This window comes from Nyctereutes procyonoides, unplaced genomic scaffold, assembly GCF_905146905.1.
Source record: "Nyctereutes procyonoides isolate TBG_1078 unplaced genomic scaffold, NYPRO_anot_genome, whole genome shotgun sequence".
Classification (NCBI taxonomy): domain Eukaryota; kingdom Metazoa; phylum Chordata; class Mammalia; order Carnivora; family Canidae; genus Nyctereutes; species Nyctereutes procyonoides.
The window spans coordinates 39,688,729-39,702,649 of record NW_026575126.1 but is presented as its reverse complement, the minus strand read 5'-3'; the positions used below and the strand labels follow the sequence as shown (position 1 = coordinate 39,702,649).

The 13,921-nt window shown below is 61.5% G+C and overlaps 3 protein-coding genes and 1 non-coding gene across 6 annotated transcripts; all 4 read right to left on the bottom strand.

The window, feature by feature from the left end:
- Positions 1-1,113: 1,113 nt before the first annotated feature.
- TRNAR-CCG (transfer RNA arginine (anticodon CCG)) lies at positions 1,114-1,186 on the bottom strand. Its single transcript has one exon. It is a non-coding gene; the product is annotated as a tRNA-Arg (tRNA).
- A 591-nt stretch (positions 1,187-1,777) lies between these two features.
- On the bottom strand, positions 1,778-4,220 carry LOC129519997 (putative caspase-16). 2 transcript variants are annotated; one of them, XM_055340866.1, is made up of 5 exons: positions 3,986-4,220; positions 3,553-3,669; positions 3,076-3,150; positions 2,472-2,575; positions 1,778-1,891 (listed from the first exon to the last, which is right to left on the bottom strand). In XM_055340866.1, exons 1-5 carry the CDS (start codon positions 4,191-4,193, stop codon positions 1,778-1,780), a joined length of 618 nt encoding a protein of 205 aa, XP_055196841.1. In that variant the 5' UTR covers positions 4,194-4,220. The 2 variants fall into 2 exon arrangements, with proteins under 2 accessions (XP_055196841.1, XP_055196840.1); XM_055340865.1 differs by lacking the exon at positions 1,778-1,891 and having other exon boundaries at positions 2,494-3,150.
- Positions 4,221-5,592: 1,372 nt separating this feature from the next.
- LOC129519996 (uncharacterized) lies at positions 5,593-6,718 on the bottom strand. The gene is made up of 2 exons (XM_055340864.1): positions 6,419-6,718; positions 5,593-6,312 (listed from the first exon to the last, which is right to left on the bottom strand). The coding sequence occupies exons 1-2, from the start codon at positions 6,716-6,718 to the stop codon at positions 5,593-5,595; spliced, it is 1,020 nt and encodes a 339-aa protein (XP_055196839.1).
- A 1,206-nt stretch (positions 6,719-7,924) lies between these two features.
- On the bottom strand, positions 7,925-13,921 carry ZNF213 (zinc finger protein 213). 2 transcript variants are annotated; one of them, XM_055340862.1, is made up of 6 exons: positions 13,603-13,921; positions 11,936-12,446; positions 11,088-11,211; positions 10,836-10,906; positions 10,491-10,614; positions 7,925-9,554 (listed from the first exon to the last, which is right to left on the bottom strand). In XM_055340862.1, exons 2-6 carry the CDS (start codon positions 12,332-12,334, stop codon positions 8,818-8,820), a joined length of 1,455 nt encoding a protein of 484 aa, XP_055196837.1. In that variant the 5' UTR covers positions 12,335-12,446; positions 13,603-13,921; the 3' UTR covers positions 7,925-8,817. The 2 variants fall into 2 exon arrangements, with proteins under 2 accessions (XP_055196837.1, XP_055196838.1); XM_055340863.1 differs by having other exon boundaries at positions 7,925-9,500.

Genomic DNA, 13,921 nt, shown 5'->3' with positions numbered 1-13,921 from the left:
CAAATCCTGGGCGAGCCGTTCCTTCTCCGTGTAGGAGACTCCGGGTGATAATTTAGCGAGGAGTTGGCTCTGCAAAATGTGGGCGAGAAGAGGGGTACCAGGTCGGCGCCTGGGCAAAGTGCCATCCCTGTCCTTGTGCTCCTCCCTACACTGCCCCGGAGACAGGAGGTGTCACCTGCGCCCAGGTGTCCGCGGTTTTAACAGAGCCCAGCGGCCTAAGGTCTTCGGGCTACGCGCCCGGCGCAGGGGTCTCCTCGGGGAGAGAACCCAGCGTGCTCTTCCCATCTCCGGAACGTTTACCTCAATGACTTAATGACGCTGAAGCATCACAAAAACGATAAAGTAGGACCCCGTAGGGCCCCAGGTCACCGGCGCCCACCTTCCAGAAATGTGCGCCCCGGCTGCCGCCCCTCGGCGGTCACATCACCTAGGTCACCTGGCTTAGCCAGAGTCTCTTGGCGAGAACTCGGTTCCTCAGGTAAAGACACTTTTCCCAGGTAAAATGGTAACACAATTCTGGGCACTATCATTGCAAGAAATCGAAGTAATCTTAGATATTTTAAAATATCTTTTATGTTAAAAAATATAAAAATAGATATATAATGTTATATATCTAAAAATACATATATAACGCTAAATAGACCAATTAAGCCATTTTTAAGTGTACGTATTCAGTGGCAACAGTTACATGCACAAAATCATCCAACCACCACCACTATTTCCAAAACCTTTTTGTCACAACTATTATATTTTGAAATGCACCTGTCCCCTGAGCCCATGGGACAACTCCCCCCGCCCCTCGCAGCAGTCCATCCCCCCCTGGTCTGTCACAGCTCCGGTCGTCTGCACTGTCCTGCAGCCGGTCCCCGAGGGGCTCCTGCACTTGCTGAGGGTGCCTTCGGGCTCCGGCCGGCGTTGGCCCCGCCACGCCCGCGGGGGCTCCGGGGTGCAGGCCGGGCCTAGCTCCGGAGCCCCGAGCCTGGACACGCGGAGCCGCTTTCCGGTGCCGCGGGGCGGGGCGCACCGCCCGAGCTTCCTGAGGTTCCGCGGGGGGCAGGGTCCCGACGCAGGGAAAATTTAAAGTCGAGGGTTTGGAAAAAACGATCACTGCAGCGACCACGAAGGGACTCGAACCCTCAATCTTCTGATCCGGAATCAGACGCCTTATCCATTAGGCCACGCGGCCCCACCACTGACGCTCTCACAGCTTCTCTCACAAAGCTGCTGCAGGCTCCTGCGTACCGGCCAGGAGCTCCGCCCCTCGGGCCCTGGTGGGCGAGGCCACGAGCCGGGCCTGCGCGGAAATGAGCTCGCGGGCGGGGCGAGGACCGCCCTCCCGACCTGCGCTGCGAGTTCGAGCCCGGGTGAAGCCGCGCAGGCCCCCACTGCGCTCTCGGGACGCTGCGAGCGCTTCCCCCGCGTGGCCCTGGGCGCGCCGGGTCAGGGGCTGCCCACTGCTCCTGCCGCCCCCGCCGCCCCGCATCGCAGCAGCCCTCGGTGGGCAGTGCTCGGGCCAGTCTTGTGGCCCCAGACGCGACGCTGAGCGGCGCATCTCCCGCATTTCCACGGCCCGGCGCTGGCGCGAGTGGGTGCGTGAGCAGAGGCGGAGCTGTGGGCCCCGGCTGCCCGCTCTCGGGACGTCCAGCCCAGCCCGTGCGGGCTTCCCCCGTCCCTCCGCCCCTCGCAGGAGCGCCAGTGCACCCAGACGGAGCACCTAGACGGAGCGCCGAGCCCTTTGCACCCCACCCCGCGTCCCCCCGGGGAGCAGCGCGCGCAGTCAGGCCCGCAGGCAGAGCGGCCGCCGCAGCGAGCTGCGGATCTCCAGGCAAGCCTTGCGGCGCTCCGGGCAGTCGGGACCCAGCACGTCCAGTTCGCACACCCGCCGGTTGACCTGCGAGGACCGCACCCAGCCTGTGCCCAGGACTCCCGGGTCCCTTGGCACCCAGCCTGGGGCCCCGGGGATGGTAAGGCCTAACATTTCAAGTGCTGCCTTGCCGTGATCGGCCCTCCCCGTGCGCGCCCTGCTCCTTCCTGTCAGATGTGCCCCCCAAATGGCAGGAGAGGCCGCCCAGCCGGTTGGTTCCCCCCCAGTCCGACCAGCCACACTCCACTGTCCTCAGTCTCTGGGGTTCAGTTCCCTGCCAGGCCATGAAATTATTCAAGCAAGCCAGTCACATCCTCCTGCAGGAACCAGGGAATCCCACCCACTCTTACTGTGGAGCCTGCTGGGTCACTGCTCCTGACTGCAGCCCTGAGTGGCCCTGGAGGGGGGGACTCCTCCTCCCCCGGGAGTGTGTGCCCTGGGAACTGCTGTGGCTGTCACCTGGCCAGTGCGGGAGCGCTGGGTGCGCAGCGTGACCTGCGTCTGGCCCACCAACAGGCGAGTAGGAGGTGATCAGAGCCCCGGCCCAGCACAGGGCAGAATCCCACCCACCCCTCTCCCCAGGTCCCTGCCCCTAGCCCCAGCCCACCTCGGTCAGCAGCTCCAGGAGGTCCCCCCCAGGGTCAGCTCTGAGGACCTCGGCCAGAGTCTGGATAAAGTCCGAGCCCTTCTCGTCGCGATAGGCTACGCAGCCTAGGCCAGAGGATGGGGCAGAGCGTCAGACTTGGGCCCCTGCGGCTGCCTTCCAGGCCCCAGCGACTCTTTCGGTGCAAAGAGGGCAGAGGGGCGGGAGGGGGCCCGGCAGGCAGGACCCCAGGGGTCAGGCAAGGGGACTGCACAAAGAGCGGGAACTTCTTGCGTCTAGAACGACTTCCTGCTGGCTATTTAGGGAGTACACAGTCCGAATGCACAGGGCACATGCCCGCTGTGAAGCCCCTGTGCCAAGGGCTGAGCAGGGCCTGAGGCAGATCCCCCATGGAAATTCTGATGCTTGGCACAGGCCGCCCCTATGAGCTCCCCGTGGTTACTATGATTATAAATGATAAACGTGGAAGGAGGATGGCTGAACTGCAACTGGGCTGCTGCCTCTGTGCCCCCCTGCCCAGCCCTGGCTGCCCCTAAAGCCCCTCCCCGTGTCCAGCCAGGATGCAGGGCCCTAGGTAGCAGGCTTCCTTGGTGAGCTGTCCCCTTACCCTTGGCAGCTGCATAGACCATCAGGATGTCTGCTTGGTCAGAGCTCCCGGCAGTGGGGCCCCGGGAGGCGCTGCCTGCAAGAAGGATCCACTGCATTTACCCAGCATCCTGGGGCTCTATCAGCCCCAGGGGTGCCCCCAAGTCTGACTCAGGGGCCCACAGGGCAGTCAGTGGAACGAGCCCAGAGCAGAAGAGGCAAATCAGAACTCAAATCCAGCTCTGTCCCCTACCAGCTGTGTGACCCTAGAAAAGCTGTATCACCCTCCTCCTCCAGGGTTGTTTCAAGGCTCAAGTAGGGCCAGAAGCCCTCGATTTTCAAAGGCCCTCGCAGTGTAGGAAGGTTTTCCTTCCCAGCCTCTTGGCAAAGAGGATGCAGGTAGTGGCAGGACCCCAGGTCAGAGCACTGGAAAAGTACGCCAGACAGCCCTCCCACCAAGGCCTCCCAAGCCCAGGCTCCAGAGGAAGGCACACCCCACCTTGGGCATCAGCATAGATCTCAAGGACATCGGCGTGTGACGGGGTGGTCGGTGATGCCTGCAGCCAGCGCCGAAACCAGGAGAGAGCTGTGGGCCCCACGCCGGCATCCCTATGCCCTGGAAGTGGGGGACACGCAGGTGTGTACTGCTCAGCAGATACCTGGGGGTGCTCCCAGGTGTGCACAGCCCAGCCCCCAGGGCTCCAGGGCAGGCCTGCCAGGCTGGAAGCACTCAGAGCATGGATTAGCATGTGCTGCGGGTAAAGCTCAAGCTGGTGGACTTGACTTCTAGGACAGGCTAGGAGACGGGGCAGGTAAAGTGCCAACGATGAGGCTTCCCGAAGAAGGTGGACAGCAAATCCTGGGAGGCTGAGGGCTGCGTGTGTACAGCTAGGGCAGGAGGAGGCAGGAGGGAGGCCCCGGGCCCCACTCACCCCCACGGCAGGCCTGAAGCAGGAAGATCTTGGGGCAGCCCCACAAGGCCCTGCAGCGGTTCAGCTCCTGCACCAGTGCCTCTGGCTGTACCTCCTGGCCATCAGCCCCCAGCAGCTGCCCCTGGGGCCCCCCGTGGGCCATCAGGGCCACTAGGGCACAGCTCACCGGGGCGCTGAGGGCATCCAGGCACTCTCGGAACTGCACCATCTCCTCTTGGAAAGCCTGGGGTGGGGACGAAATTGAGGCCTAGGCCAAGGCTCCTGCCTCCCCAGGGCCTGAGGGCCCTCCAAGGAGGCTTCTCCAGTCCCTGCCTACCCTACTTCCCACCGCCTGCCAGCCTCAGGCCCGCAGAGGAGAGCTGGCATGGCCTAATTGGGGGTGACATGTGGATCTAGCCTCTGGCGGCTGGGCCAGGGCAGGGAAAATGCTCCAAAAAGTGAAAAGGCATGAGGGGAAAGCAAACAGCTGACAGGTGTCTGGGAAGGAAGCTGAGACCTTCCCAGGAAAAGCTGGAGGGTCCAGCTGGGGCCTGGCCCAAGGAGTGGAGCAACAGCCAGTGTTTCTGGGAGAGCAGGCTTCCAGAGGCAGGGAGGTGAGCCCCACCGCATGCAGCAGAGAGGATGGAAGCCAGATGGTGGGGGAAGAGGCCCCGAGAGTAGCTCCAGGCCTGTGGTGGGGGGTGCCCTTCCTCCAGAGCACCACCAGAGCTCTGGCCTTCACCTCACCTGGGCTGTAGGGTTTGTCCTTAGGGTGATCTTGAAGTTCAGGGCCTGGCACAGGCTCCCCAGTGCCTCCACATCGTGCTGGGCCCCGGGCCGGTTGCGGATCACCGACAGGAGGAGGACGGCCCTGGTCCCGGACAGGTCATACTGAGCCCTGGGGCTGGGTTCCGGCTACAGACAAGGAGCATTCAGAGTGGTCTGAGAGCCTCCCAGCACCTCATGTCCCCCATCTCAGGTCTCCCTGAGCCTTTTTCCCACTTGCAACTGCTGTCACATGGTTCACCCCACCCTGTCCCCCTCACCTGCGGCTCCCAGGGTTCCACATCCCCCAGGCACAGTGTGCCCCGCAAGGAGCTCCGAAAGACTGGGCAGTAGGTGGCCTCTGACTCTTCAGCTGTCCTGTAGAAGACCTGGGGGGAGACCAGAGAACCCCTGGGGGGCTGCTCCATGGAGGTGCAGTTTGGGGAGGGAACAGGCCACCAGATCCAGGGAACAGCTTGGCTAGCTCATGGCTACCAGTCTCTCTTGAGTCCAGATTGTAGGGAGAAGACAGACAAAAGAAGGGGAGAGCATGAAGGGTGTCCTTCTCAGGTTCAATGTCATGGGCTTCCCTGCACATGGACGGCCTGAAGTGGCCAGTGGCCATGCCATTAACCACGCCACTCGCCACCCTCGGGATCAGTGTGCCCAGAGCAGGGGCGCTCCCTAGAGCAGCTGGGGCCTGTCTGGGGAGGCTCACAGGGCAGGTTCCCCCTGCGGAGGGCAGCAGGCTGTGGAAAGCTGTGGGGTGGAGCCAGGGCCCACCCTTCACCCGGGCTCACCAGTGGCTACCCGACTGCCCAGTGAGACCTCTGGGCCTCCAGCCCAGACCAGAGCTGGACCGTTCACCTGCAGTCCGACGGGACGGTCCCTGCCTGTGTGAGTGTGAACAGGGTGGGCCAAAGCACAAGCGTTGACTCGGGGAGCCCAAGGACGGGCATCACTGGCAGCCTGGAAGGGAATGTGTGGGGCTGGCCGAGACAACAGGAGGGCGGGCCAAACAGACGGAGCAGCATGGGCAAGGCACGGAGCTGAGGAGCAGTGTGGAGGGTCTGGGGGATCCTGAGTGGGTTGTGGGGGGGGCACGGGAATCTGCCGAACAGGCTCAGGAGAGCACAGCAGAGCCAGGGCAAGGGGCCGGCCGGCCCCCGACCCAGGGACGTCCCGTCTGGGCCCCCACCTCCGTCAGCAGCTGCAGCAGGGACCAGCGCCGACAGCGGCCACAGAGCCGGCTCAGGCCCGTGAGGAAGGCTCCGCGCTCCGGGGCACCTGCGGGGGGACCAGCACGTGGGCCGGAGGCAGCTGGTGGCCCCCGCCGCCCCCGCCCTGCTTCGCGCCGTCCCATCCCCAGTCTCCCTGGGCCACTCACCCCCAGGAGCACTCGAGAGCAGCAGGAAAACCTTGGGGCGGCCCCACAGGGCCCTACAGTGGCTCAGCTCCCGGACCAGCTGCTGGGGCTGCCCCAGCTGCCCACGGGGGGCCAGCAGAGCCACTAGGGCACAGCCCACAGGGCCCCCGAGGCCGTCCAGCTGCTCCCGGAACCCAGCCAGCTCCCCGAGGAAGCCCTAGGGCAAGAGCAAAGGCCAGGGCTGAGTCCAGGGAAGCCCGAGGGTGGGGCTCGAGGTGGGTGCGGGCTGAGGGTGGATGGGTGGGAGACAGGTGAGGACCCACCTGGACAGAGGCCTCGGTCCTCTGGCAGCGCTCGAAGCCTAGGGTCCGGAACACGGCTTCCAGGACAGCCACGGTAGAGGCTGACACCTCAGGGGTGCTGAGCGTCAGGGCCACCCTGGGACCCTGCAAGCTGTACTTCCCCTGGGGAGGCAAGGCCAGAGTGGGCTGCGGAGGGGCTCCCCTGAGAGCCAGGAGTGGGCGGGGCCACGTGGGGCCTCCTACTACCTTTCTTTCCAGACTCTGTCGGGTATCTGCCAACAGCGAGGCCACCTGCAGGGTCCCAGCCACCAGGAAGGCCATGGGGGCCGGGTGGGGGCTTCCTCTGAGCACAGAGCTTAACCCCTGACCCCAGCACCAATGCCCCGGGTCCCAGTACTTGCCGTTTCCCTGAGCCCTGTCCTATCAGCTCTGTTTATGAGCCGAGCTGGACTCTGCTCCTTCCCTGGAAGCCTGGGTCTTGGGCCCCACTGCCCCTGTCCCTGCCCTGTTCTGGCTCCAGCGGGCTACTTCCTGGCTGACATCGGCACGCCCCCACCTGAGCCAGGAGCCTATGCCCAATCCTATTCTTAGTTCCTGGCCCACCTCCTATCTGATCTAGTTATACAGCAGTGTCTCCCTTCTGAGCCGGCCACCAGCACCAAAAGTCCCTGTTCCCATCCCCTACCCACTCATGCACAGCACCCACACCTGTGCACACTGCAGCCTGGCGCTTACAGGTACGAGGGGCGGTGAAGGGTGCTGCCTCTGAGGCGGAAACCCCCAACTGGAGTCACCTGTCCACAATGGGACCCCAGCTGTTTCATTCCGGAAATGAGACCCATCGAAGGGAGCTCAGGATGAAGCAAGTGTTAAATGGGGGGCTGGCTGAGGAAGGGCCCTGGGGCCAGCGGGGCTGGCACACAGACCAAGGGACAGAACATTCTGTGTCAGTCTGCCCCCACCACCCTGTAGGCGGCCTGCAGAGGCCACTACCAGGCAAACTGTGCCCATGCACCCACCAGTTCTGTGCAGGCTCTAGGCTGGGGCCTCGGCCGGGTGGGGGTCAGAGGTCAAAGGCTGTGTGGGGTATGGGGCAGGGCCCACGCTGACCCAGCAGTCCTCTTCCACGGAGGGATCTGAGCACAAGCACCAGCTTAGAGTTCTGGATCCCCGTGAACAGCAAGAGCATACTGCCCCCAGCCAGTCACCCCACACCCAAGCCTGTTTCTTCACGGCACCAACAAGGAGAAAGGGGGTGGCCTGGCGCAGGCCTGCTCAGCTCCCCACTGCCCTGCTGGGGTGGTATGGGCTGCCCCAGCCCGGGCAGGCATTGGCTGACACAGGCAGATGAGAGTCCTAAGACTCCGGGCTGTCCTTCGGACCCAGCCAACCTGGAAGCCAAGAATGTGGCTCCACCTGGTGACCACCCAGCACCAGTGCCACCAGGACTACTGAACCAGGAGGCAGAGAGGTCTGAATGCCAGGGCCCTGGCCCAGCAACCACATAAACAACAGCACAGCCCAGAGGAAGTTTCCATATTTATTCAAAGTCCTCTGCTGCCCTTTTGAGACCAGCAGGGCGGAGCTCCTCAGGAGAGCCTGTGGTCTGTCCCTGGGAATGCCACTCTGCCGGCAACGCAGAGGGCACCGTGGAATGCAGTGCTTAAGGAACCAACGACTAACCGCTGACAGAGTGCTAGTGTTAAATATCACAAACCCCACACCTCTGGAGAGAGGAGCCTCAGGGAGCAGCCAGCCTCTGCCAGCCCTGCCCTTGGTCTTCGGTGTCGGACTCCAGTCCCCAGAGCCACCACCACCGTCACCAGATCAGTAGGGGGCTGCTCTTTGGGACTAACTTGGGGGCAAGTCAGCTAAGAGCAGAGTTAGGCAGTTTCCACGTCTCCAGACGGGGCAAAGTGGTCATGGCCTGGAAATGGGAGGGGATGTGGCCGGAAAGCCCCTGTGGCCACACCCAGGACCCAGATCCTCACAGAGATGGGCTGTCCCTCCCAGGGCCCAGCAGCATCCTGCAGGTCAAGGCCCGTCCTCTACACCCACCGGAAGGCACAGCTTGGCAGGGCAGAGGGCCAGGCCCACGGACTCAGCCCATAGGGCGGGCAGGGAACAGAGGAGCCAAGCAAGGCTGGGGGCAGGGGACCCCAGTCCTGCCAGAGTCCTCACCCCAACCTGGTGCCCCAGCCTTCCTCCCACGCAGAGGCCATGGGCTAGGAATGTGCTGGGGCTTCATGAAGCCAGAAGAGGAATGGCCACGAGGTGGTTGGGGCTTTCCACTCTGGAGTGTGTGCCAGGCACGGGTGCAGGCGGGAAGGCAGCCGGGATGGAAGCCAGCGGCCGCGGCACCCTGAGGTGACCCCAGCCTAGCCTAGCACCCCCGTGGGCCGCAGGGCCCTTGCCAGCCCTCAGCCCACAGGCTGGGCCATCTTGGCGTGCAGGCTCTGGTGGGCGATGAGGTGGGCGCGCTGCTTGAAGCTCTTGTCGCACTCGCCGCAGCCGAAGGGCCGCTCGCCCGTGTGCACCCGCCGGTGGTCCAGCAGGTAGGAGCGCAGCGAGAAGCTCTTGCCACACTCGCTGCAGCCAAAGGGCTTCTCGCCCGTGTGGATGCGCTGGTGGTCGGCCAGGTAGGCGCTGCGGCTGAAGCTCTTGCCGCACTGCGAGCAGGAGAAGGGCTTCTGGCCCGTGTGCACGCCCTGGTGGCGCACCAGGTCCGAGGAGCTGCGGAAGCTCTTCCCGCACTCCTGGCACTTGTGCGGCTTTTCGCCCGTGTGTGTGCGCTGGTGGCGCGCCAGGTCCGAGCCCCAGCGGAAGCGCTTGCCACACTGGCCGCAGCTGTGTGGCTTCTCCGCTGCCAGGTCCCGCAGCTGTCGCCGGCGGGTCGGCGGCCGCCCCCTCCGTGCCCCCGCAGCACAGGCCAGGGGCGCCCCTGACCGGGCTTCACCCTCCCAGACCTCCGGCTGCTCCTTGGGGCTCCAGGACACAGTCACATCCCCGCGCCCACCGCCACTGCTGCTGCTGCCGGCCTGGCCTGCAGATGCCACTGTCTCCTCCAGCCCAGCCTGCTGGCCTTGGCTCTTGAGCCCCAAACCTGCAAGCCGAGAGGGGTTGGCCTCTTCAGTTCCACTGGGTTCTGGGACCAGAGCTGGGGCGAGGCAGAAAAAAGACTCAGGTTCCGAAAGCCCTGAGCTGCACACACCCCAGCCTCAGTTTCCTTATCCGTAAAACAGGGATGTGATAAAATGCCAGCAGAGCACCACTTCAGAGGCAGTGGCAAGGGGTCCAGCTGGGCTGATCCTGCTCCACAGGCACTAAGGATATACCTAACCCTACCACACCCATGGCGGGGCCACAGTGGCACCCAATGTCCCACCCTCTGAACCCTGGCTATTCAAAGTCCAAAGCGGAACACGTTCAGGTAGTTCGTAAAGTAGCCAAACTCCCAGTTATTCTTACACAAAACTGAGAACCCACATGGGTTCAGCCTCTGTGGCTGTTCTCACCCCACAAGCTCTTGTCCCCTAAACTCAAGGGCAGATTTGGACAGGGAAGGATCCTAGCCCTCCCACTGGGTCATGCAGATTAAATGAGACAATCTCCAAATGGGTGCTCAGAGAGGCTCTAGCGTGGAGTGGCCTCCGAAGAGCAGGGCCCAGGCCTCGGCGCACAGACAGCAGGTGTTCTCACTGTCAGCACCTCTCCTCACAACCACTGTCTAGACAGAGTCCTAGCTCAGCCCCTCCAGTGTCCACTGACCCCTCTAAGTTTCTGATCTCTCGTCTGTGAACGGGGACAACCCTTCTATGCAGCAGGTTGTGAGAATCACAAGAAGATGCCCGTTTGCGAGCTCAGCACAGTGCTGGCACGTTGCAAGCGCCCATGATATGGTAACACACACTTATGGGCAAAGACAAACAAACATTAACCCAAAGAAAAATCATCCAGGGCTCTTGAAAAGACCCAGTGAAAGCCCACTTCTGAGCCACCTAAGGAGGGGGTAGGAAGACTCGGTGTACGGCCTGCCTGAGCCCACCCTCTGTCACTGGGACCCCCAAGGGTCCTGTCTGCACCCACTGCTTACCCAGGGTGACATTCCGGGAGTTCTCTCGCTTTATGTCCCAGAAGAGTTCCCTCTGGGCAGGGTCCAGAGATCCCCATTCTTCCCGGGAGAAATAGAAAGGAATGTCTCCAAATGTCACAGATCCCTAGAATGAGGTTAAAAAAAACAATGACCTGGCTCAGGACTGCCACTCTGGACTCCCCCAGGCAGCCATGGGTGGGAAGGGGGCTGGGATGGAGACCAGGATGGGTTCAGGCAGGACCAGGGTGGGTGGAAAAGGCACTTTTCTTGATGAAAAGACAAGGTCCATTTGTGGGACTCAACAGCTCCGAGGGCCTCGGAGGGGACAAGTGGACTGTAACTCACGTGGACCTTGGAGGCAAAGCAGGTATCTGTTGGCCCTCTGGCACTCCCCTCTTTAAGAGCAGGAAGCAGGGCTGAGGGAAAAGAACAGAGCCTCACAGAGGCCAGCCCAGGCCAGGAGTGAGACCTCACACATACACACACATACACATTCCTAGGCTTCTTAGAACACACATGGCCTTCCTACTACAGGGCAACGCGCCCAGGAAGGAACCAGGCCTCCGCCCAGCGATTGTGGCCTACAAGCTTACTCACCACCAGGGCTGTGCTGCTCCCAAGGTACAGGTGGCCAGCTTCGTGCCCCCACCTTCATGGGAAGCCCCTTGGCCTGGGATCCCTGGACTGTAGCCTCAGGTTCCACCTCCTCTGAGGGCACTTCCTGTGCAGGAACCACAACATGCTCATCAGCACCGAGACCAGATGGGGGAGACAGAGCTTAATCCCTGGGAAGGAGACACAGGACACATCCCTCAGGATGTAGGGGGGTGGGGAAGGAGAACATGGGGTCCCAGAAAAATCCCGAGAATGTGACACCAGGCAGTGCCGTGTGCCCAAGGATAGTCCCTGATCAAGCATGAGGCAGGAACAGATCCCAAAGGCCAAAATCACAGAGCCACTTAGTAAGAGGGTGTGGGGACAGACCTCCATGCCAAAGGCAGACCTCCACACGCCAGCCAGCCGCTCGTTAGCACCCCCCCCCAAGTGTCAAGAATCCAATGCCCCACCGAGAACAGGGTTCCCGTGGACAGCTACCTTCTCACACCCAGTCTGCTGCTGTCATTACACATATCATTGTATCCCCAGGGCCTGGTCTACAGCAGAACATAAAAAAAATATTTGCAGAAGCTGTGTGGCGCTAAAAGTGCCTTTCTGGAGCACGCCTACTTTGGTCCTGCTGCCACCCTCCAAAGCCTTTCCAAAAAGAAACCAGAGTCACTTGGACAGGGTCACTCAGAAAGGCAACACCTGTCATGATGTGCTCCTGTTGATGCTCCTTGTGGCCCTGCATCCCACCATCCCTGGAGGACTTGTTTATGGAGACAGCCACCGCTCCTCAGTCAGGTGCCGCCCAGGTGCCACCGGGTGTGGGAGGGGCTCCTCACCTGCCGCTGGGCTTTCACTGGCTGCTTCTGCAGGACCTCCACCAGGGCGACGGCCTCCTCGCCGCTCCCCGGACTCCGCTCCCGCACCCAGTCCTGGACATCTCCAGGCAGCACGCTCAGGAACTGCTCCAGCACCAGCAGCTCCAGGATCTGCTCCTTGGTGTGAAGCTCCGGCCGCAGCCAGCGGCAGCAGAGCTCCCAGAGCTGGCTGAAGGCCTCGTGGGGCCCACCCACGTCCCTATAGCAGAAATGCCGAAAGCGCTGGCGGCAGGCCTCAGAATCCCTGCTGTCTTCTTGCTGGACAGAGTCCTGCTCCCAGGAAGAATCTTCCACCTTCACGATCAGCAGACCTGCTCCCTCCCCAGGAGCCTCCTCCTGAGACTCCGGGGGGGCTGCCATTCCCCTGGCCTAAAGCTCAGGACTGCTTGGCCTCACCGGGCCTGGGAGCCAGTCCTTCAGTCTCCCAGAGGGATCCCCTGTGGCCGCCGGGTGGGCATCTGGACACGCATTCCTGGGGAAAGAGCAAAAAGCAGGAGGGGGGCAGTACATGAGCAAACACCAGCCAGTCTGCTCCTGTCCTTTCCTGGCCCTGAAGTCTTTTTAGGCTCTCCCGTAATGCCTCACTCCTATGACAAGCTCTTTACCCACACCAGCTACAGCCCTTTATCCTCAGCTCTGAAATCCAAAACTCCCAGGTTTTTACTCCCTGGCCTCCTGATGTAGGCATATTTACTCCCTGGCCTACTGATGTGAGCATATTTATGATCTCCACTTATCTCATTTAATTTCATGTTCATATGGTTCACAGCAAAAACCTTTATGTGTTTCTTCTGTTTGGAAATATTCACCGAGCTATACTTACTATGTGTATTTCTGTATGTGCGCTACACTTCAATAAAAAATTTAATTAATACATTTGATTACTGAGAACTGCTGCAGATTCTGCTGGTGGGGTCACTCGATATGCCACGTGTGCTGTATTAGCTTCTTCAAGTTTGAAAATTTCAGAATTCCAAAACACATCTTGGCCCTGGGGTGTCAGCAAAGAGCTCACAGACACCAGCTAAGCCATTTATCCACAGGTAGGTATGAATGACATACTTATACCCTACGTTGCTACTCCTTACAATAGTCCTGAAAAGTGTGTATTTTGAAATTCCCTTTAATTGCTCTTTTTTTCCAACAAAAGGTGACATAGAGCATTATAATTTTAATAAGGTGAGAGGATTTAAACAATACAGAAACACGTAAAATAGAAACCCCCTTCCAAATGCAGTTGCAACCTCCCGTGAACAGTAGGACATGTGACCTCCTGGACTTTTTCCCTGTCCATTTACTGAAAACTTATCTACAGAAACGGGGAAAACCAAGTGTTTTTGTGTGTTTTACGTAAATGAGGTCCTCCTGCACGCACTATTTTGTATCTTGCTTTTCTGCCTAACAATGCTTCTTCATTGGCCGCTCTGGGAGACTCCACGGGGTGGACGCGCTCCAGGTTAACAGGTACCCGGGTGAGGCACCGGGTTGGTTTGCAGTCCTCTCCCACGCGCTAAGCGCCTGCTTTACTTTATTCTTCCACGCCTCACAACACCCCCGAAAGGTACGCGCTCCGTTCTCATCCTCCAGTGACCGAGGAGAAGGCTCCGCTCGGAGGGCCAGGGACTCACCAGGGTCGCTCGGCAGGACGCGGCGGGCGGGACGGCGGACCTGGCCGGAGCCCCGCGCTCAGACCCCAGCAGCCTCGCCTGCGCGCAGCTGAGAGGCGGCGGCGGGCGGGCTGGGCGAGCGCAGGCGCCCCACCCGCGGCGCTTCCCAGCAGCGCGCGCCCCCTCCGGCCTCTGTCTCCGGGCGCCGTCTGCGGACGCCCGGAGCCCCGCGCTCGAGAGCAGAGCTCGGCGGCCCGCGTCGCCGGTCCCGCCCCCGGGATACACACCGCCCACAGCCGCCCAGGCGTTCTGGTTCCGCCACCAGGTCCCTGCGCCGGAA

Bases quoted from the DNA above. Each gene is read 5' to 3' on its own strand.
- LOC129519997 (XM_055340865.1), bottom strand. From the start codon at position 4,193: ATGGTGCAGTTCCGAGAGTGCCTGGATGCCCTCAGCGCCCCGGTGAGC. The intron at 3,670-3,985 runs GTGAGTGGGGCC...CCCCACTTCCAG, and splicing joins GCTTCAGGCCTGCCGTGGGG to GGCATAGGGATGCCGGCGTG. The intron at 3,151-3,552 runs GTGGGGTGTGCC...TCCTTCTTGCAG, and splicing joins GATCTATGCTGATGCCCAAG to GCAGCGCCTCCCGGGGCCCC.
- LOC129519996 (XM_055340864.1), bottom strand. From the start codon at position 6,718: ATGGCCTTCCTGGTGGCTGGGACCCTGCAGGTGGCCTCGCTGTTGGCA. The intron at 6,313-6,418 runs GTGGGTCCTCAC...CTCTTGCCCTAG, and splicing joins GGACCGAGGCCTCTGTCCAG to GGCTTCCTCGGGGAGCTGGC.
- ZNF213 (XM_055340862.1), bottom strand. From the start codon at position 12,334: ATGGCAGCCCCCCCGGAGTCTCAGGAGGAGGCTCCTGGGGAGGGAGCA. The intron at 11,212-11,935 runs GTGAGGAGCCCC...GTTCCTGCACAG, and splicing joins CAGTGAAAGCCCAGCGGCAG to GAAGTGCCCTCAGAGGAGGT. The intron at 10,615-10,835 runs GTGAGTTACAGT...ACCTCATTCTAG, and splicing joins GCTTTGCCTCCAAGGTCCAC to GGATCTGTGACATTTGGAGA.